Here is a 21,855-nt window from a genome sequence, read left to right on the forward strand (position 1 = left end):
GGTAGCTGGAGCTTATTATTTTTTATAAATGTTTGGTAAACTAGGTGGAGCTTATTTTTTAGTTCATAAGCTCTACTTTTTTTCATAAGCTACTACAAGTAGCTTATTTTTTCAGAGCTTATAATTTTCATAAGCTCTACTTTTTTTGTCTACCAAACAAAGCTTATGACTTGAAGCTTATTAAAATCATAAGCTCAAGCTCTCATAAGTTTCCATAAGCTTCAATAAGCTACGCGCCAAACACACCCTAATCTTATTTGAGCTTAAAATGTCGTTAGGTGTGATTAGTAAAAATTAACATCTTTTGATTCAAAACTCTTTTGAAATCAAAGAAGGCAACTATTATAAGTATGTTTAAAAAGGTTTTGTAAATTATAGATACCTCAAAGTGGTCTATCTTAAAGTGGATGAATTTGGTTACAGAGAAAACTGCGGTCGATCCACGGTCGGCCGTGAGGTTGACCGTAGATCAACAGTTTTGTAAAATGGTGCAGCCGTTAGAACATGACATCTACGGTCAGATCCGCAGTCAACCGTGGTGCAGCCGCATAGCAGTTTTACCAAGTTAATTATTTATGTATTGGTCTTTTGCTAGAGATAGTGTAGGCTTATGAACTCATGTCGTCTTACATATGATTAAGCACTTATCTCTTTTATGTCATCATCAAAACAAAGTGATTAACTTTTAAATATTATAATTGAATTCTTAACCAACATGCTATTATTGTGTTAGCTTATATTATCGGAGATTTAGCGTTATACTTTACGACGGTATGCTAATTAAAATGCTAGCATGAATGAGGTAATTGGGTAAGTGATTGCAAGTAAGTAGGTTATATATGTATGTGTATAATTATTGCATTCACTAAGCGTTTTGCTTACCCTCTCGTTGTTTACCTTTTTAGGCTCCGGCGTGGACAAGGGTATACGTTTGGACTAGCGATCTCCATACGTGATTATGCTAGAGTTTAACTTTTGGAGTTTGACCTAGGTTTGGGTAGTTTAACCTCAAACACCATGCTCGGGTTTATGTTTGGTATTTAAACTTGTCGGTCGGAACTCGTATTCTTGATTTGTAAATGGGCGAATGATGCCTGGGGAGTCAAGTTCTTGTTTTTGGAGTTAGTAAAACATGTAAACTTTATTTACTTATGTGGCGGAAAGCCTTTGTGTTGATGTTTGTCGATTACCACGGAATTTGGTGTTGTGTAAAATTTTGTACAAGTCAGAATCAGGTCCAGACTAGTGTCGCGCCGCGACCCCTTTGGGGTGCGCCGCGAGCCTGAACGCATTTTGGTATCAGCTTTTTTATGGGTTCTGACCTACAGTTTCCATTGTGGGCCGCGCCATGGCCAGATGCACCGCGCCGCGGTAATTGCCTGACAGGCTTGGCCTGTCCTCTTTAAAAAAAAAAAAATTTGCTATGTTTAATGGGTTGGTTCGTTACAGGCCAAATCTTGATCTAAAAGTGATGTTGGTGTCAAATTGATGTTAGTAAACGTTTGTATATGAGTTATGTATGTTCTCTAAGTGATTTGTAGTGTCAAAATAGTGCAAAAACGAGATTTGGGCCTCAAAATGACGAAAACAGCGACCTGGTACTGATGAACATCTCCCGTACAATTGCAGGATGCATCCGTACAGTTACAGGGTGTATCCGGACCATTTTGGGTGCAACCGGGCGGTTGCAGGTGCTCCCGCGCGGTTGTAGTCTGTCAGCTTTTTGGAAAACTTGTTTTGGCCATAACTTTCAATCCGTAACTCCGTTTTTGATGAATCAAATATCTTTGAAAACGTAATGAAGTGTACTTTCCAATGGTAAGGTTTTAAAGTAATAAATCAGACTTTATTTTGGGTCAAAAAGACACGATAGCTTGTATGCTTCGTTTTACACGCGTATAAGGGCTGTTTTCGCATGGACACTTTGTAGCCTTGTCAAATAATGAATGTAGAGTTATATAATGTGGTTTATAGTATTAATTGATGATTATCATTGATTGGAGAAGTATACTAACTCAGTAAATGATGTTCTCAGGTGATAAAGGAACGAAGAAGACTCAATAACATTAGACCACTGAGTTCTTACTGGTAATCGGTGAGTGTGACTATCCTTATGAATATTGGTATTTAGTAACAAGTATAGTTACTATCCACTGTTATGCTAGTAAAGATTATGATAATCTATATATGCATGTTGATTACTATTGTCATTATAAGTAGTAGGTGATACTGTTATTACCAGGTTGCCCGATTAGATTGAATCTATAGCATGCCTGATTAGGGTGTCCTGTGTTTATTAGTGATGTTACCTACCATGAGGTTGTAGGTGGTTTATGTGCACATGTGAGAACTGTCCGTGTATAGAAGGGACAGAAGAAGTCAACCGTGTATAGAAGGGTTGGGCTCATTGGTTATTGTAATGGCAGTATATTGCAATTGACGTATGTAAACGTCAGGAGAGGTATACTGTGTGATAATAACGAGGGCTATCGGTACACCTCTAGCTTGATCAGCTAGCAGTTGTAGACCTGGCAGGGTCAACGATCCTCTTGTATTTATAGGCGTTAGTGCTATGTATAGCCGTTAGTGCTATGAGAGTGAATAGTTGTGTAGAGCTATTGGTACTTAATGAATATCTATGTAGAGCTATTGATACCCTTATTGTATAGCTATGTAAGGCTATGTTAGTGTAGTGCCTTTGGTGCCTTTAATGAATAGCTTGTTGATGCTATTGCTACTTCGTTAGTTGAATTACTGCCTAGCTCTATATGTTACAGATGTCTAATGTTATATTATATGATAGCTATATAAAGCTATGTCCACATGCCCATGACCAGATGCATGATCCTTAAAGGCTAGGTTTGGTACTTGATAGTAATATCTGTTGGGATATCTCATTCACTTAGCGTTATGCTAATCTCTCACATTTTCTCCCCTGCAGGTTATATTGTTTTACATGCTAGGGACGGGAGAAGATAGCCGTGCGTGGGTTATGTTTGACATACTGAAGAACTATGATGTTTAATATAACTATGTATAACTGTTTTGAAAAGTAACACCAGTTGTATTGTAATATGTAAATGTTATATGCTTTAAATACTTTCGCTGTGAATTAAAAAAAATAAAAAATGGTACGGTGTTACATATCAATAGAAGGCTAAAAAGGTTGAAAAAAGAATATGCTGTGAATTAAAAAAAATAAAAAATGGTACGGTGTTACATATCAATAGAAGGCTAAAAAGGTTGAAAAAAGAATATGCCATGAGTCTAAAAGAGTAATGTGGCAAACTTCACTGTATTAAATCAAACGACAACGTATATGTTCCTAAACGACACAAAAATTCATGTCCATTAGTATATGTACAATATTTTGAATTTTTCTCACGACAGCCCTCAGGGTTGTCGTTAAGGTGTTTTAAAGACTTGTAAATTAACAATAACCGCTATATAAAAGTCAACGTAACCGTCATGTACAAGATTTTAAAGCACCTTAACGACAGTCTTTAAGGCCAACGTTAGTAAAATACTAATACTTTTTATCTTTTATGTTCAACTAGTTACTAAACGCTTATAAAGCTTCAGCTACCACTAAATATATGCTTTCATTTTTAACTATTAACTAATTTTGTCAAACATATCTAAAATAACTTATTTTTTTAGAGTTACTTTCTCCGTAAACTCTTTTTTTAACCTAACTTAATTATGTTTAAAAGTGTTTAAATTTTATTGGGTTGTTAGGTGCATGTATAGTGGATCCATTAGCCCGAATCTTGATCACCCGACTTAAAATTTTAAAACATCTGGATTTCTAGTAGCTAGATTGAAACTCTCAACCCCAACTTGATAACTTGTGCATCAGTTTACATTGCCGTTAAAAAATCTAACTGCTACCGATAACATATACCCAATTTATGTTTAACTGAAGTTAACAATAGGAGAAAAGATGATACGATACACAACTTTCAATTTTGTTTCATATTGCAAAATACGGACTTTAAAGATTACAAAGGATGAAAATTATTTGTTAAGATTATAGGAAGAAGGTAGTCGATTTGGACATGTAGCTTTCATGTATATCTTGCTTTTGGCAACAATAATTCATGTAATAATGTCATTCCTAATTAGTTTCTTCAATACTTTTTCCTCCACTATGAAATAGTACTTGTAAAGCTACCTTTTCACATGGCCGTAAACACAAAAGTGAAGGCAATGTCATGTTGCTTCCCTAACCCCTATCCTAACTAAAATCCCAATCTCCTTTTATTCTTTTACCACTTGGCGTAGTGGTACCAAAGTATTTGGGTATCACAGGATGTGATACGTCATGGGTTTGATCCTTGGGTTTTTTAAAGCGGTTTCCTCCTGACACGTGACATTGATATGATCGATTGCGTGGTACCTCAATGTGGCCCTCGTCAGTGACTTCTAACTCGTTGTTTAATATCGTTGTAATTTTGGGACATTCAACACAATATGAGAAACACACCTTTTCGGGACGACATTCTTCGTCCTTTCTAGACAAACTTTCTTCTTGATAGACCTTTTCGGACGACATGTCGTCCGAAAAGGTTCGTGCCTGATAGTTTTTCCGGACGAAATTTTGAATCTTTTCTAGACAATCATCCGGTCATCTAACCATGGGTCGAAAATCGTCCATGTAAATATGGCACGTTATGTTTTAGTCAACTAAAATGATATGCTTCAAGGTGTAGGCAAACCATTCTTCGGGGTAAGCGCAACCATAAATATTCAATACCTTGAAAACAAACCAAAAGGAACATCAATCAAACACGAAAACAGAAAAACTGTAGCAACACGCAGGAACCAAAAAGCAGTTTTTCTTAGTATTTGTTTAATCTAAGAACAAATCTAAGCCTAAAAACATGAATAACAACTAAACAATACCTAAAATACATATATATTACATACACACACGCAATTTCGCCAAAAACACCATATACACACACTACAAGAAAATTGAGCTTTAGTGACGAAGGCCATTGGTCACTAATAACACTAAAATGATCACTAAATCAAATTAGTGACCAAAATAGGTTGGTCACTTCTCTTCACTATAGATCCGTGACAAAATATTTTTAGAGACCAAAATATCAAAATTGGTCACTATAGTGACCATTTGTTTGGTCACTAATATCGTTTAGTGACCAAAATTTAGTGACCACTTTTTTAATGGTAACTAAATAACATTATTAGTGATCAAATATTGAGTCGTCACTAAAAGATCGTCACAAATGAGCGTTTTTCTTGTAGTAATATACGCACGCCAAGCGTTCCACGAAACTTCTATAACAAATAGGAATCAATATTTAGTAAAGTGGTTTTTTAACTGATTGTTAGCCATTGTATAAGATGTGAAAGTGTCCAATATTGAATAACAACTTTTATTCCTTGGATTTGTTGGATTTTTGCTTAAAAAAAAGCCAAAGTGGGTTTTTCGCGTGTGCGTGCATGTTAAACGGGTATAGTCACAGTTGTAGGTTGAATTTTAACTACGATCGAGTGAGTAACAAGCAAAAAAATGTTGAATCGAACGCATTCATGAAAATCATTGTTTACGTGTGTTCATTAGCGACTCTAGTAGTATACCCGTGGGGTCACGGGACACCACTAGTTTGAAAATTTTTAGTAAAAAATACCCTTTAAATTGTATATGATACCACCAAATTTAACTGCAGGACCCCATATATTTTTTCAAATTTATAATTTTTCTTTTAAATTGTTTAGGACACTACTAAATTTAACTACTTGGACACCATATATTTTTCGAGTTTGTAGTTTTTTGAAAGTAAACTACCACTAAAATAGCATTCAAATATAAATGGTAGTGAAAAAAATTCGAGACCATATTGCATTTTATTCCTGAAATCGCCACTGTGTGTTTCGAGGTTTTAGGTGTGTGTGAGTTTTAAACTGATTTGAACGCCTTATTAAACAAACAACATGCACCATGCTTGTTGCTGATTGGTTAGTGCGTGATGCGTACCACTTCTTTGTCTTGCTTATGTGCTCGATGACTACACACTAAGCACAAAGCTATACGCATCGTAATGGACATTATTGCATTAATGAAATTTCAAGGGCATTTTCTTAAATACTTTTCAAAATGGGTAACCAATTTCCCAACTAAACATATGATCATCAGTTTTTGGGCTTATATAAAGTAACCAAATCAGGCAATTCGGGCTTCATTCTAATGGGCCTCAATTAAGTTTAATTGGGCTTGTATAATTGACTTGCACAACAAGATAGACACGCCTGTAAAACCCTCGATCTACCCATTCTCTATCTAAAACCCTAGTTTCTCTCTCTAACCTCCATAACTTTTCTTGCAAATTCATTCGCAAAAAATGGCAACCAATCCATCCGCCGTCAACTTCCTCACCAATGTCGCACGTGCGGCTTTCGGCCTCGGAACCGCCGCTGCCGTCGCCAACTCAGCGCTCTACACCGTCGACGGCGGCCAACGCGCCGTTCTGTTCGACCGTTTTCGTGGAGTCATCGACGACACTGTTGGTGAAGGTACTCACTTCCTTATTCCATGGCTTCAAACGCCGTACATATTTGACATCCGTACAAGACCTCACACATTCTCTTCAATTTCTGGCACAAAAGATCTCCAAATGGTTAACCTAACCCTACGTGTTCTATCCCGTCCCGAGGTCAACAAATTACCGTCAATTTTCAAAACCCTAGGTACCGAATACGACGAAAAAGTACTTCCGTCGATCGGAAATGAAGTATTGAAAGCTGTCGTGGCTCAATTTAACGCCGATCAATTACTTACCGAGCGGCCGCAGGTTTCGGCGCTGGTTCGCGATAGTTTGGTTCGTAGGGCTAAGGATTTTAATATTTTGCTTGATGATGTTGCGATCACGCATTTGTCGTATGGAGCTGAGTTTTCGAAGGCTGTGGAGCAGAAGCAGGTGGCTCAACAGGAGGCTGAGAGGTCGAAATTTGTGGTTGCGAAAGCGGAACAGGAACGTAGGGCTGCGATTATTAGGGCGGAAGGTGAGAGTGAGTCGGCTAAGTTGATATCTGATGCTACTGCTGCTGCTGGTATGGGATTGATTGAGCTGAGAAGGATTGAAGCTTCTAGGGAGATTGCAAGCACTTTGGCTAGGAGTAATAATGTCACTTATCTTCCTGGTAGTGGGAGTCAGATGCTTCTAGGGCTTAATGCATCTCGCTAGACAGGTATAATGCTATACTTTGATCTATTTAGATTTCTTTTAATTAGTACATATTTGGTAGTTGGTAACAGTGTATTAAGCTTTCGAGTTTAGTTGTATACTTGTATATGGATGCTCTTTTATTTCAGTGTGTGCTAATTGCTATAGTTACTTTGCAATACGGTCTGTGAAATTACTTGCTTGGGATTGATTATACACTCATCTTTTAAGTTGTTGAATGTGGTTTAACTGGACTTTCTAATAGTGGAAACACGATGAACTGTTAATTACAGCAGTATAACATTATGCTAGATATGTAATTGTTGCTAACATGTGATTCATACAAGTATCTGTTTTTATGGAATAAATGTATTCTGTAATAGATAAGTAATTGTTAATTGTTAATTGTTAATTTGATTGTTAAGTTTGACCTGATTTACAGCACATTGTACCCTTTGACTGTTTGGTTCCTTTTCTTGTTTATTCGGATTACGTTTCATAGGGGCTTTACTTTTTTAGATTTAAAGTGACAGTTCATGGCAGTATTACTTGAATGGAAATGAATTTCTAAGAAAGCTTGCCTGGACTAATATAACTGTCATTATGGTGATAACAAGAAAGGTGGGGTTCGCGCGCTGCTGCTTGAAAAGTGCTAGCGATTTAACTAAAAAAATAAAAAATAAAAAATATTATATATTTTAAACCGTGTAATAGCTAGTGTATGTATTCATGTATACTATCTTATCAACTTTCTCCAAATAATAAAGACATAATAGCCCAAAAAAAAATGATGAACAGTTCTTGGCCAATAGGAATTCCGGGGAAAAAAAAATTAAAATGAGGATTAGTGGGAAATAAAAAAAAAAAGAAAGATGAATGGTGGCCGGCCACTATTGGTGAATAGTGACCGACCAATAGGAAGTCTCCTTTCACTTTGATAATTAGTAAATGTAGTAATAAACTTAATGACAGTTAAACCGGCGGTAGTTGACTAACATTGACCATTTGCATCTGAAGATATTGAGTAGAAATAAGTGATCTTACTAGATGTACTTTGAGATTTATATATTATACGTATAAATATACTGTTGACCTGTTGAGTGTATTCTCAAGTCGAGAGAGATCACGTCTTTTGACCAAACGTTATTCCCAACTGACTGAGTTAGACAACTATCAAACAATTCCCATGTAACCTTACTTTCATAAATGTTATTGTTACTGTTTTATTAGCATTGTTATTGTTATGTGATGTGTTAGATAGGTTGCACAAATCGGTTTTATCTGACATTTGACGCCTAGTAGTCTTAAAAATTATAAGGAAACATTACCCGATTACCTGTATTGTACACATCATCTGCATCTATTTGTATTTTATTTCTGTCATTTTTTCAACCCTTATCCGTCGATTTGGTTACCTGAACTTGTGCCTATAATGCTTTCTTATATTTTGCTTTATTTTTATTCTTGCAGGGCTGGTAGCTGAAAGGGCAAGTGCATTTCTATCCTTTTCTTCTACACTTTACTAGTTTCACTTATCGTTTTAACAATTACAAGTTGAGAAACTTGAAGACATTGCTGTGTAATCTTTTGATAATAACTGGAGCGACTTTTTTAGCGTTTCTTGATGAGTTAGTATGGCAATATATTGGTTTATTGACGTTTGCATAATTTATCTGGTATAGGAAACATCTATATTGCGATTTAGTTTCATTATTCTAACAAATGGCATTTCTTTGTTTGTTGAATTCACTTGTTATGTGAAAAATAACTTGAACTGGTGACTTATTTTCGTGATAAGTGATGCAATTTTGTTAGATCATTAAATTTGTTATAGGATTTGCATTCTTTATGTGATAAACATGTGTAGCTGGAAGATAGTATGTATACTCGTTAGTCATTAGTTACATGTAGATATAGTGTAACTTGGTATGCTTGAGGACATTTAGGATTGCAAACGAGTAGAGATGATCATGAACTTGATTTGACTTGAGCTTATTAGCTAAGTAGGTACTACATTAAAATTGGCTGTTGTTGGTGTGATTGTATGAATATTCATCTTATGAAATATTTAGTATGTAGTATCTTCTAATTAGGAATCACAACCTACAAATGATTTACAGATCTATAAATAGTGTATTCTCAATTGATTAAATATTAATAACAAAGTAACGTATGTATGTAAGTACCTGCTTGGCCTAGACGGGTTGCATTTCCTGCTAGCGGGAAATATGTTTGTAAAGTTGGGGATGAGGAAACAATAACAAAGCCTTGTTAATAAAAGTTAACGTATTTACCTAGAAAATAACTAAGAGGAATGCATAAAACTGTGGCATACAAACTGCATAACCACAATCGTATGTTACAATAACACATGGTTAGGCAGTTAGCCATTTCAAGATTCTTATATTACTTGATACAAAAATAATTTTTCCAAAGCCGAAGGGCATCTGTTGTATTAGATCAGAACCATGTACTCAGTAATGGTAATAACGAAATTATCCCACTATCAACAACACAAATTGAGGCCCTGCTCTATAAATCAAAAGCAACAACACAAGTTTAATTTCCAAGGCTCAAGGTCGGTGTGAGAAGATATGCTCGTTCAAGCCTGGCTTGGAAATTTTGATTATTTGTAGACTAATAGTCTTTTGATGATTAAACTTATCATTAAATTAAATTTATATTTATATAATAAATTAAATTAGATAACTAAAAATGTGTAGAAAATTAAAACGAAAGCAAATGCCAATTGTAAGTATTCATTTACACGCTTTAATGATTGGAAAGCTCAATTGTAAAGTTATGAGTATATATTATTATGTATTTGCAAATAAATCTCTAGTTTATAAGATTAGAAAGCTCAATTTTAAGCTTTTGAGTTCGTATGTATGTGCATAAAAATTTGTTTTGGTTGATCTAAATTACAAAATCATTAAACCGCTGATAGAGTATCTTCTCATGATACTATGTACAGAAAATAAATATATGAGATTAGGTGCGACTAAATGGGCAGGACAGGGACAACAGATCGAAGACAAGACAGAGACATAAGATTACTGGTGACAAAATGGGCTGGTGGGTTGAAACGGATGCAAGTCAAACAAGTCTATGAGATGGCGAGTCAAACAAAATGGGTTGATTGGGATCGAAGACAATTACATTTGTAAGCAAAGGTAGATTTTAGGGGCGGCTTAGAAAGTGTGCAAGATAGGCCATCGAACAGAGTTCCAAATTTTAAAAGGACCAAAATTTCAAACCACCCTTTATATATACATGTTTTGCTATCGGTCCAAGTAAGGAAAAAAAGCTTACAGCTAAAAGAAAACTTTTGTCTTCATTCGACACAAAATACCCCAAGTCGAAGTCGTCTTGATTAAGAGAACTCGAAAACAATGATATTGAAACATCATTGTTGAATAGTCCATTTTTACTTTTGCTATTCCTAATGATAACATTTTAATAATATTATATAACGTTTTTAAGCGTCCATTTTTATTTCTTGAACGAGGACTTGCAAAATTGCAAAAATTTGAGACGGCCCTGCTAGGTTTCATGAAGCTTACAAGATGGCGGAAGGGACTGAGAAGCCTGACATTAGTGATCACCCCATGTGGTATTTATATGAAGCAACTGCTTCAAACATAATCGTCGATTTTTTGTGATCACAAATGTGGTATTTATAATTGAAAAAAGTATTTTCGAAAAAGTTAGCCGTTGTCAAACGGTTATAAAGCCGCAACCAATCGGTCGCTCCACATGGAATCCAACGCCTCATTTTTCTCGTTGGTAACGAAGCTGACACTGCCTCTTCATACGTTTTAACGCCCCATAACATGCGTTAGGGGTGTCAAAAATTACCAAGTCAAATCCTAACGCGGCGTAACGTGTGGTCTTATGGTTTGGTTAAGGGGCTTTTAAGGTTGAAAACAGCAAATGAAGCAACAAATGCAATTAGAGAGATGATAAGGAGTGGGTGTGACTTTGAGGCTGGCAGGCTGCAATGCACGCCATAGTTTCAAAATCACAAAAAAAATTAAAGAAAACAAGCAAATTTGGGCTGTAAGAACTGCTACATTACTTTTGCAAATATAAAAGAGAAGGAAACAAAAGTTAAAAATCAAGGACATTTGACAAAAAAAACATTCAGTAATCTATAGCTAATAATTAGTTATGTTGGATAGTTTCAAGAAAACTAACTTGTGCCCTGGTGCGCGTAATGCATCATTGGAAAACTGCATAACCATTTATGTGTATTGTGATAAACCCAAGATTATTGTGTGAATAGTGTTGAATGATACACATAACTGTGAAAGAATGGTCCAAGGTGAGGTTGATAAAACCTTTGGTGGGCATGTTTGATCAGTTACTTTTTTTTTTTTGAAAACCAGTATCCATGAAATTCTTCTTTATAAAGATGTTAGTTTGGCATTACCATTTTCATAGATTTACGATCCACTCACATGTAATTAAAACAATTGCATTTACTCAAAATTGTGAAAGACGTGACGGTATCACAATTACAAAATGTGAAAAAACGGATTACACAAACTCTAATTATTCCTCAAACAACTTCAAAACCATGAAGCTGAATCAACCTGCATGCAACTGTAACTGGAATCCATTGTCATCCAGTTACACAGCTACACAAACAGCTCAAGACTTGGACATATGGCGGATCAAGTCAACAACACGGTTACTGCAACAAATATTAAATAATCAACTTATGCCACATAATCAAACACAAGAAAACAATCCCAAAATCTATAAAGATTTGTACCTGTATCCCCATTCGTTATCATACCAAGAAACAACCTTCACAAAGTTGTCATTCAGAGCAATTCCAGCCTTCGCATCAAATATGCTAGACCTGTTGTAACACAAAATCAGTATATTCTCCAGGCACACTTTTATTAAACTCTGCACTACTAAAATACCGACACTTACCTGCAGTCACCCACAAAGTCGGTTGACACAACATCATCTTCGGTATAACCTAAGATTCCCTTCAAACTTCCCTCAGACTCAGCCCTAGACGATTCCAACAAATAAATAAAAATTATATTATCATATACATAATTAGTGATGATATTAAAATGATGATTAGAAGATCGTTCACTTAATAGCAGCCTTGATCTCATCATAAGATGCAGGCTTTTCAAGCCTAGCAGTAAGGTCAACGACAGATACATCAACAGTAGGAACTCGGAAGGCCATTCCTGTAAGTTTCCCATTAAGAGCGGGAAGAACTTTTCCAACAGCCTTTAAAAAAAAAAAAACAGTTAATTCAGTTGACACATGTAATTCATTTTCAATAAAACTTTCAAAAATTGCATTCTATATATATATATATATATATATATATATATATATATATATATATATATATATACATATACATATACATATACATACCTTAGCAGCTCCAGTGCTACTAGGAATAATGTTGAAAGAAGCAGCTCTTCCACCTCTCCAATCCTTCATCGATGGACCATCAACTGTCTTCTGAGTTGCTGATCATAAAAAAAATAATAAAAAATAAAATAAAATAAATAAAAAAATTAATAATAATAAAATTAATCACCCACTGTTTAATTTTAATATAACCTTAATAGAAAATTGTGTGAAATTTAGAAAGTATGTGTTGCTGACCTGTGATGGAGTGAACAGTGGTCATAAGGCCTTCCACAATGCCAAATTTGTCATGAATAACCTGTATATAATACATAATGAGTACATTAAACATTAAACATTTATATGATTAACAAATTGGTTGCAAGTAAAAGAAATATGTAAAAAATAACCTTTGCTAATGGAGCAAGACAGTTAGTTGTGCAACTAGCATTAGAGACGATAGTGATATCAGATTTGTACTCCTCCTCGTTTACACCCATGACAAACATCGGTGCATTTGCACTTGGAGCCGAGATAACAACCTTCTTCGCACCTCCCTAATAAACCACCAAATTAAACATCACTAACTATAACAATATATTCCTATAACCAGTTCAAGTAAAATAACATTAACCTTTTGGTAAAACAAAAAATTATGATATGAAAGTGACACTTTACAATTTGTGCATTAATGTGATTGCAATAATCATACCCCATATGCATTTCAACCAAATTAAAAATGATAATGCAGACCTTCAAATGAGCAGCAGCCTTGTCCTTATCGGTGAAAACGCCAGTAGACTCGACAACATATTCGGCTCCAGCCTCGCCCCATGGGATCTCCTCTGGATTTCTAGAATAAATCAATTTAAACAAAATTTCATTTTCATGTTAATTAAGCTTGCAATGATAACAAAAAATGACAATAGTAATAAAAAATACATACTTCATGCCAAAAACTGTAACAGGCCTATCACCAAATAAAAGTGTCTTTTCATCCTTCACTTTAATCTCATCCTTTTTCCATTGTCCATGAACACTATCATATTTAAACATGTAAATCTGCACAAAAATTACATATATATTCATTATAAACATATGAATTTAGGCAAACTAATGTCATATAAAATATAAAATGTTAATTAATTCAAAATATGTACCATGTAATCTGTTGTAATGAAAGGATCATTAACAGCAACAAGTTCAACATCATCACTCTGTAATGCAACTCTCGCTACCAACCGCCCTATTCTACCGAAACCTGTACGACAAAAAATAAAATAACAAAATAAATAAGAAAAAGCAGAACTCACCCTTGTGGTCCAGTGGTTCACCCTTTTGCACTTGTGCATTGGGATGGGGGTGGGGGGTCTCAAGTTCGAGTCTCTCCCCTTAAAAATATTCGTGGGATTTATTTCAAAGCCGAGTTGCCCAGGGGAAGGTTTTACCGACCCGTATGCAGGACCCATGTCCGACCGCCTGCCCCTCGGGATGGTATAAGGTTCGGATCCCTGTAATGCGGTTCGGGTTTCCTGCCCAAAAACGCGTGCGTGCGTGACAAATGAGATTATTCGATGCCAACAACTTGCCTTTCAAAAAAAAAGAAAATGCAAATTTTTTTTCAAATTGTATGAATGAGAATGTTGGAGGATGATCATATATAATTACCGTTGATTCCAATCTTGATTTTGGCCATGCTTGATTAATGAAAATTAAGGAAGTGTAATAAGATTGAGTAGTAGTTATATAGTGGAGATTCAGGTAATATGAAATTAGGGCTAAATTTGTGAGTATATATATGTAATTATGTGTAGAGGTAAATATAGTTGTACGGTCGGTAGTGAAAGGCGATAGTTGAATCGAATGGAGACCGTGAACTTCGCTCAACGTGAAGATTGCTCCGGCGTGTTTGCCGGAGATTGAAATGTTCAGATTAGTCCCTTAACTTATGCATTGTAACATTTGGATTCCCTCAAATATTAATGTGTTGTCATTCTTCCCAAAAAGATTTGATATTAACCTTGAGTGTGTTTGGCGCAAGATCTTATAACAGTTTATGATTTTAATAAGCTTCAAGAAATAAGCTTTTTTGGTAGACATAAAAAGTAGAGCTTAGGAAAATCATAAGCTCTAAAAAATAAGCTACTTCTAGTAGCTTATAAAAAAGTAGAGCTTATGAATTGAAAAATACACTCCAGGTAGTTTACCAAACACTTCTAAAAAATAATAAGCTCCAGCTACCAGCTTTAAAAATAAGCTCCAGCTCCATCTCCAGCTCTAACTCATAAGCTCCAGCTCCAGCTCCAGCTCTAGCTAATTTCGTCCAAACACACCCCTTATATACTATTCGAAGCCTATAATTGTGTCGTTTGAATTGAAAAAATAACATTTCCTTCAAAAAAAATATTTTATATCAATCAACTTACATTAATTAGAATTGAAATGGAATGACCACATTCTCACATAAACCTAATTTCCGATTCGTTTGTAATCTAGTTTTGTTTCTCATATTCTCACCTAACCCACATTTCAAATATTATGACCTTAATATTTATCAAATGTACAAAAACTTTTTCAATTATAACTCGATGTTCATTATAATATTCATTGACTTTTTTTAAAAAACAAATTCACGCACCCAACATGAATTTATTTACGAATATATACATGTCTATTACAAGGCTTAAACTCTTGACCTCTTAGTTGAACGACTCTTCACATACATATCCTTAGCGAGAAGTCAGGAGTTCGACTCCCGTAGAGTGCAACATTGCACACGAGGCTGCCCCTTTACCCTTGAATTTCACTCAAGGGTGTCTTTCGCGCATCGCGTTGCGGGGAGGTGGTTTTACCGCTCATGCCCTAAGATTGGGTCGGGTTTTCTCATGGGCAGCAGTTGGGGGTGGGTTATGCAATTACGGGAGATGAACTTGTGGGTGGTTAAGTCCCTCATGGGTGTTCCCGTACTGCTGTTCAAAAAAATAAAAAATAAAAATAAAAAAATAATGATCCAAAAAGGAAGGCAATGAATTCAACAAATTGAATCCAGCAACTTAGATGTGCGGTGTTAAACATGCCCTATGAACAACTGTTCTAGAGCATCAATTTGTTTGCTTATTTATCCCCTCAGTATCCAAATGACTACCTAGTTTTATGCAAGATAAACCACATTTGCATCAAGCGATTAAGCTAAGCGTCTAAAATGTACAATCTGACACACACTAATAACCAACAATCATCAGATTACATATGCAAGTGAATTTATTATTTAAGTACATCTTTATGGGCATTTATTGGAAACTGAGTACACGAATACCGTACATCTACATATATGATCTTTGCATCAGTCAACCAAGGTGGCACAATGTTTCCATATCCATACTGCAGGTCCTATTAAAACCATAACAGATAAATCGGAAACAATCCTACCAAGGATACAGAAAAACAACTAAAAAGTCCATTACTTTATGCCCATTTTCATAGCGAATAATCTGCATGAGCCGAACAACCCATCTTGAAAACCAGCCTTACTTTTAACAATCAACCAAGATGGATGGGTCATAACCAGCTAGCCAATTTTTTTTCCTTTTTCTTTTTTTTTTTTTTACATTTTTTCTTTTTATTTTTTTCCTTTTTTTTTTGAACGCCATAACCAGCTAGCCAATATCTTCAACTGAAGCCATAAACATCAGCTTACATCTAGCCATAAAAGCGAAAGTGATAAGTTGCTTGTTGATGGGACCCACAAGATACACTTTCTTCTTCTTCTTCTTCTTCATCTTCTTCATCTTGGAAACTTAAAATCTGCGTTAAACATTCCATACAAAGAAGCTCAAGACAAAATGTTTCCATGTAATCCCGTTCACGAAAACAGCACCCACAACTAATGCAACGAGGGATACAGAACGTACACGCCCTACAGCGCTCTGTACAATTCTCAAGCGGACAATCATAAATTTGCCTTAAGTACCGACACTTTGGACATGATTCAACGTCAATTGGACGATCATTATCTAACGAAAGATACAAATTATCACCGTTATAGAACCGTGGTTTAAAGGAGTTCGGCTGCTGCTGCTGCTGATTTATTGACAATAGTTTCTTTATCTCTTCATATTGATCTGATTTTATGCTATAGATCCCACCAATTCTTAGTCGCTTTATGCCACTTCCATTTAAAGACTTCAAAAATTTCATGTTATTTATGAGACCTTCCATACTCAGCCCATCACAACCCGCTATACATAGCTGCATAAAAATCACGCATGTAGCGTTAGTTATCTAGGAAATTGTTTAGATGCGAGTTTTAAAGTGTCTGTTTGATTTTGTGTAGCCCTCTTTAGCTTATGAATTTAATTCGTATTAAAAAAAGTTATGAGGTTTTCCCTGTTCGGGTTACCGTATACCTAGCAATTGAGATCCATACTCTCAAATCTAGGTCAACTGGGTCAAGATTTTCGGTCAATTGGGTCTTGAAAAAAAGCCTGACAATGTAAACCCCAAACCTTAAAAATGAGGTCCAATAGGTTTCCCTCCAACCTATTGGGTCTCCTATGCAAAATATAACATATAAAGAAACATGTCTAATGAGTATCAAATGGGTCAAACGGTTCGAGCATAAGATCATACTCCGTGATAAGTTTCATCCGTCAAACATTTATGAAATCGTTCATGGTAAAATCATTTATTACATATATTAATTAATATTTTATTTTATTATTTTATTATGTATATTATTTTCATGGTAATATCATTTATTATGTATAATGTATATTAATAATAACTAAAAATATTTTTTTTACCCATACGACCCATTACCGAACCTGACCTCACCTGACCCATTTGGATCCGTTCAGAAATTTTACTCATTTGTACCCATGCCCCATTTCAACCCAAACCGTTTTCCCCCGTTACCCGAACCGACCTAACCCGTCGCGGTTTGCCATGTATAGGTTACCGGGAGGGTGAGGATTTTTGATACAGATGTACGCTGCCTACCCAACCCGTAACCATTTATCAAACCTTCCCTGGCCACCCTAAGATTTGATGGCATAGGATTTTGGGCCCCACCAGGGGCGTCTTCGGTACATGTGCAGAGTCTGCACCCGAACAGGCCCAAAAAATTTTGGGGGCCAAAATTTTGAAAATTAATATTAATAGTATAAATATAATAAAATGGCAAAATTTGTGGATTAAATAAATTGTTATGCTTATTTAAGAACTTTTTTTGTATTAATAATTTGTGGATGCATAAAATAGTGTTCCGATTAGCTTCTGTTAGTCAATTCTTAACCACATTGAGACTAGTTGGCTAGATTTTGATTGTTCAAGGAAGTAATAGATATAACAAGGGTATAGATAAGGTATATAACTAATTTTCTCTATAATTCGATACTCTATTATGTCACTGAAATTGAACTCCCCTAAATAATTAAATTAGATATACTAAAACTATAGGGCGATTCTCACCAATACACATTAAAACATATCCTACAAACACAACTATATATAAACACGCGTATACATGTAATGAACTGACCTTCGTTAGCAGCGGATTTGTCTTGAAAACATTCTCGAGACCAATATCCGTAATATTCCTACAATCTAAAAGACTCAAGGATTGAAGACTGCCATTGGCTCTGTTCGTAATCTTTAAAAGCGAATTATCACCAAACAATTCCCCAAATGGTGGATCAATGTGTATATTTCTCCAAAGTAACGGATCATTACGAACACCGTCACGTAAAGATCTACAAACTTCTTCAACCGAAAGCAAATCCATTGTTTCCAAATATCCAAGAGCATAAAACATAGCATCATGAGGTGCACCATCATCATCATTATTATCATCATCATCATCATCATCATTAGCACAATTCACATTGTGATCATTGTTGACCAAATTCAAGAAATTTTTTGATTTACCATCAAATAAAAACAACCCATTTGTATCATCTATCTTGATTTCAATTTTACACCCACCACCATCATAATTCATCTCAAAAGGATCAGAAGGCAACAAATCACTAACATCGTCAATCAATTTCCAATTCAATTTCATATAATCCTTATAACACCCATCAAATTTCATGTCTTTATAATCTGAACTAGAAACTTTAGCATCACACATAACATCATCACCCATACTTCCTACAAATTGCTAAAAAAACAAGAAATTGCTAGGGTTGAAAGAATAAAATCAAACCTTTTTTCTTTTTATTAATAAAGTTTTAAGCTTAAGCTTTTTACCTACCAACAACCTTGATAACCATAAATAAACCAATAGTTGAATGGAATTAGCTAAATTTTCTGGGGTTGGATTGCTTTAACAAAAAAAAAAAGAAAAAGGCAAGAAATTTATACAATCGGAAAGAAAAAAAAATGTAATTGAATTGGGATTTGATTATAGATGAACTTGGGAGAAAAACGAAGAATTGGATCTGACCTCATTGAAGCATGATGTTATATGAGTACAACAGGTGAAGGAAGGAAGACAGAAAAAGTCAGAAAGGGCTCAATGGCGAATGGAAGGAAGCCATTGAAACCCTAATTTGGGAATTAGAAGACTTGTTTGCTAGGTTTGCTTTCCTTGTATTACGAGAATTATTTTGAGAGGAGTTTGCTTATTTGCTAATTATTTTTAATTTTTTATGTAATAAATGTAATGTGAAAGACGCGAGTCCCAAACGCGTCGGTGGAGACTTTGGAGGCACGAGTCGGTCGAGACGGGAACGCGGCGGGAGACGAGTCGGGAGTTTATCAACGTTGACTTTACATTGGATATAGATATTTCGGACATAAATACTTCAAATATGAATATTTTAAAAAATTAAGTATACACAAATAAGATGAGGTGGTTGTAATTTACACAATATATAGGATTTTTTTTTTTTAATTTTTATAAAAATAGAATATAGAATTATAATTTATTTATACATTTTTTCTTCAAGGATACAAAAAGTCAACTTCGACCAACGTTGACTTAGACTTTTTCCGACTTTGATTTGAGTTTTGACCGTTGAACGCCTTATTAGACGTTTTTATTCGAGTCGAGATGGGCTAGTCAAAAAACGTTGCACCGGCCGCCGCAATGGTCAAGGCGGTCGTCGTTTACAACACTAGTAATAAGTTTACTCATAACTATCTGAAAAAATGAAATAAAAATAGATGACGGGTTATCCCATATTTCATTTGGGAAGTATTTTTGACATGTGAAATTATCACGCTTTACACTTGTTTGGAGAGTGGTCTCTTTAAGTAACATATAGTGTTTCTGTATTTTACACTCGCTAAATTGTATCTGTAAATCACGGGGACTCTTGCAAACGAGTGTAAATTACGATGACACGCACGTAAAAAAGGTATAGGGATTGTGCATGAAATTTGAAGTAAATCACATTGATGCCTTATGTAATTTTTTCCAAGTATTTGAATAAAGTAATTTTTTATAATTTATCCGCTAAAGAATTATATAAAATAAATTTAAAGTATATAACTTAATTCTTATAAATACTCTCTTTGTTACAAATAACTAGCTCATTTTAACTTTTTTCTCTTTTGACTTTAAATATTTTATTTGTGTTATATAATATTTGATAAAATTTATATGAATAGATTAAGTTTTAAATGTACTTTCATTGGTATAACTTTAATTAATACTAGCGGGCAATGCCCATGCGTTGCACGGCTTGTCCCGAATATCAATATTTTAAAATTTACCTACTGAATCTTTAGTGTGAGGGCAAGAGTTGACTAAATACATATTGATCGTGTAGTGAAACTTGATGTTGGTTTCATTCTTCATGACATATTGATCGTGTAGTGAAACTTGATGTTGGTTTCATTCTTCATGTGTCTAAGTAGGATTTTATGCATACGTGCTTGTGAGAAATTGTATAATTGAGTCACGTGTTATAGCGCATGATGTAAATATATACATGTGATCATATGCTTGTTAATGAGTAAAACTACTTACACTGATAAGCTATTTGTCTAGATAATAACCACAATATAATCATCTACCATGCAACGTAAGTCAAAATTATCATACTTTTATTATAAGTTGAGCTTATATAGATTAGACAATAAATTCATTTGTTACATCCACAAAACATTTGCATCTAAAAACATTATTCTCCACTAAATAATGCACTAAAATTTAAATGCTATATACTTAAAATATAAATATTAATAATAATGCTATTTAGATGTTTGTAACATTACCGAAATAAAACTCGTAAACTTTCAAAGTACAACAATTATCTTCACATAAAACTCTCAAACTTCTAAAATACAACAATTCATATAATCAAGTAAATGAAAATTTAAATGCTATAGACTTAAAATATAAAAATTAATAATAAGTTTATTCAGATATTTGTAATATTACTGAAATGAACTCTCAAACTTTCAAAATACAACAATTATCTTCTAATAAAACTCTCAAACCTACCAACATACAACAATTATGTTCTCATATTAACTATAAAACTACCACACGTCTTCTTTTCAATTGAGTTTATCTTCAATATATATGTGTGTTGTGCCCATTATTCTCATAGAGTCATAACTAAAAATGGAGCATCAATATATATTAAAATGAAAAGATAGTATGTATTTTGTCTTCAATATATATGTGTTGTGCCCATTATTCTCATAGAGTCATAACTAAAAATGGAGCATCAATATATATTAAAATGAAAAGATAGTATGTATTTTTTGAGTTTTGGCGTGTGATCCTAACACTCATCAAATTAGTGATGATCTCATGAAAGTGACTCATATATATGCGATGAAATACCTTTTCATCTATCTCTTATTAATATTAATTTTGAGAGTTACATTTGCAATTCAAATATGAAATGATTGCAAGAAAATGAAAAGATGATTATATGAAGATAAGTTATACATATATATGCCATTAACTGACTTTTCGCATATCTTTTATTATTACATTTGAGAGTTACAATCACTATTCAAAATTTGTAATAATTGCAAGAAAATTTAAAGATGGACGCATAAATTAAGAGTTGTAATACGCTCAACGTTTTAAACAAAGTTCTTATCTTTTTATTTGGTTAAGGATTTTACTTTTTTAAACTAATTTATTGCACGTAGGAATTAAGTGTTTAAATTATATTCAACTTTCTAAACCAAGTTATTATTCATGTGCTTTTAATATTCATATAACATTACGTATATCTAATATTATATATATGATACACAATGATGTTTACCCCTCCATGTGACCCAATCCTCCATTATCACCGTTCAA

General features: G+C 34.3%; 3 protein-coding genes across 5 annotated transcripts; 1 reads left to right on the forward strand and 2 right to left on the reverse strand.

The window, feature by feature from the left end:
• The first annotated feature begins 6,301 nt into the window (after positions 1-6,301).
• On the forward strand, positions 6,302-8,871 carry LOC139847955 (prohibitin-3, mitochondrial-like). The gene is made up of 2 exons (XM_071837687.1): positions 6,302-7,215; positions 8,661-8,871. Exon 1 carries the CDS (start codon positions 6,369-6,371, stop codon positions 7,209-7,211), a length of 843 nt encoding a protein of 280 aa, XP_071693788.1. The 5' UTR covers positions 6,302-6,368; the 3' UTR covers positions 7,212-7,215; positions 8,661-8,871.
• Positions 8,872-11,700: 2,829 nt separating this feature from the next.
• Positions 11,701-14,521, reverse strand: LOC139848200 (glyceraldehyde-3-phosphate dehydrogenase, cytosolic). Of its 2 annotated transcripts, none has more exons than XM_071837933.1 (11): positions 14,250-14,521; positions 13,742-13,842; positions 13,528-13,643; positions 13,335-13,434; positions 13,076-13,138; positions 12,840-12,900; positions 12,603-12,700; positions 12,307-12,449; positions 12,135-12,218; positions 11,968-12,057; positions 11,701-11,886 (listed from the first exon to the last, which is right to left on the reverse strand). In XM_071837933.1, exons 1-11 carry the CDS (start codon positions 14,275-14,277, stop codon positions 11,844-11,846), a joined length of 927 nt encoding a protein of 308 aa, XP_071694034.1. In that variant the 5' UTR covers positions 14,278-14,521; the 3' UTR covers positions 11,701-11,843. The 2 variants fall into 2 exon arrangements, with proteins under 2 accessions (XP_071694034.1, XP_071694033.1); XM_071837932.1 differs by having other exon boundaries at positions 12,992-13,138.
• A 1,285-nt stretch (positions 14,522-15,806) lies between these two features.
• Positions 15,807-19,184, reverse strand: LOC139847876 (F-box protein SKIP14-like). 2 transcript variants are annotated; one of them, XM_071837603.1, is made up of 3 exons: positions 19,027-19,184; positions 18,121-18,731; positions 15,807-16,829 (listed from the first exon to the last, which is right to left on the reverse strand). In XM_071837603.1, exons 2-3 carry the CDS (start codon positions 18,724-18,726, stop codon positions 16,281-16,283), a joined length of 1,155 nt encoding a protein of 384 aa, XP_071693704.1. In that variant the 5' UTR covers positions 18,727-18,731; positions 19,027-19,184; the 3' UTR covers positions 15,807-16,280. The 2 variants fall into 2 exon arrangements, with proteins under 2 accessions (XP_071693704.1, XP_071693703.1); XM_071837602.1 differs by having other exon boundaries at positions 18,121-19,184.
• Between the last annotated feature and the right edge of the window lie 2,671 nt (positions 19,185-21,855).

This window comes from Rutidosis leptorrhynchoides, chromosome 5 (genome assembly GCF_046630445.1).
Source record: "Rutidosis leptorrhynchoides isolate AG116_Rl617_1_P2 chromosome 5, CSIRO_AGI_Rlap_v1, whole genome shotgun sequence".
Taxonomy (NCBI): Eukaryota; Viridiplantae; Streptophyta; class Magnoliopsida; order Asterales; family Asteraceae; genus Rutidosis; species Rutidosis leptorrhynchoides.

Bases quoted from the DNA above. Each gene is read 5' to 3' on its own strand.
- LOC139847955 (XM_071837687.1), top strand. From the start codon at position 6,369: ATGGCAACCAATCCATCCGCCGTCAACTTCCTCACCAATGTCGCACGT.
- LOC139848200 (XM_071837932.1), bottom strand. From the start codon at position 14,277: ATGGCCAAAATCAAGATTGGAATCAACG. The intron at 13,435-13,527 runs GTATGTATTTTT...GATTTATTCTAG, and splicing joins GTTACAGTTTTTGGCATGAA to AAATCCAGAGGAGATCCCAT. The intron at 11,887-11,967 runs GTACAAATCTTT...TATTTGTTGCAG, and splicing joins GATAACGAATGGGGATACAG to TAACCGTGTTGTTGACTTGA.
- LOC139847876 (XM_071837603.1), bottom strand. From the start codon at position 18,726: ATGGGTGATGATGTTATGTGTGATGCTAAAGTTTCTAGTTCAGATTAT. The intron at 16,830-18,120 runs GTCAGTTCATTA...ATTTTTATGCAG, and splicing joins CAAATCCGCTGCTAACGAAG to CTATGTATAGCGGGTTGTGA.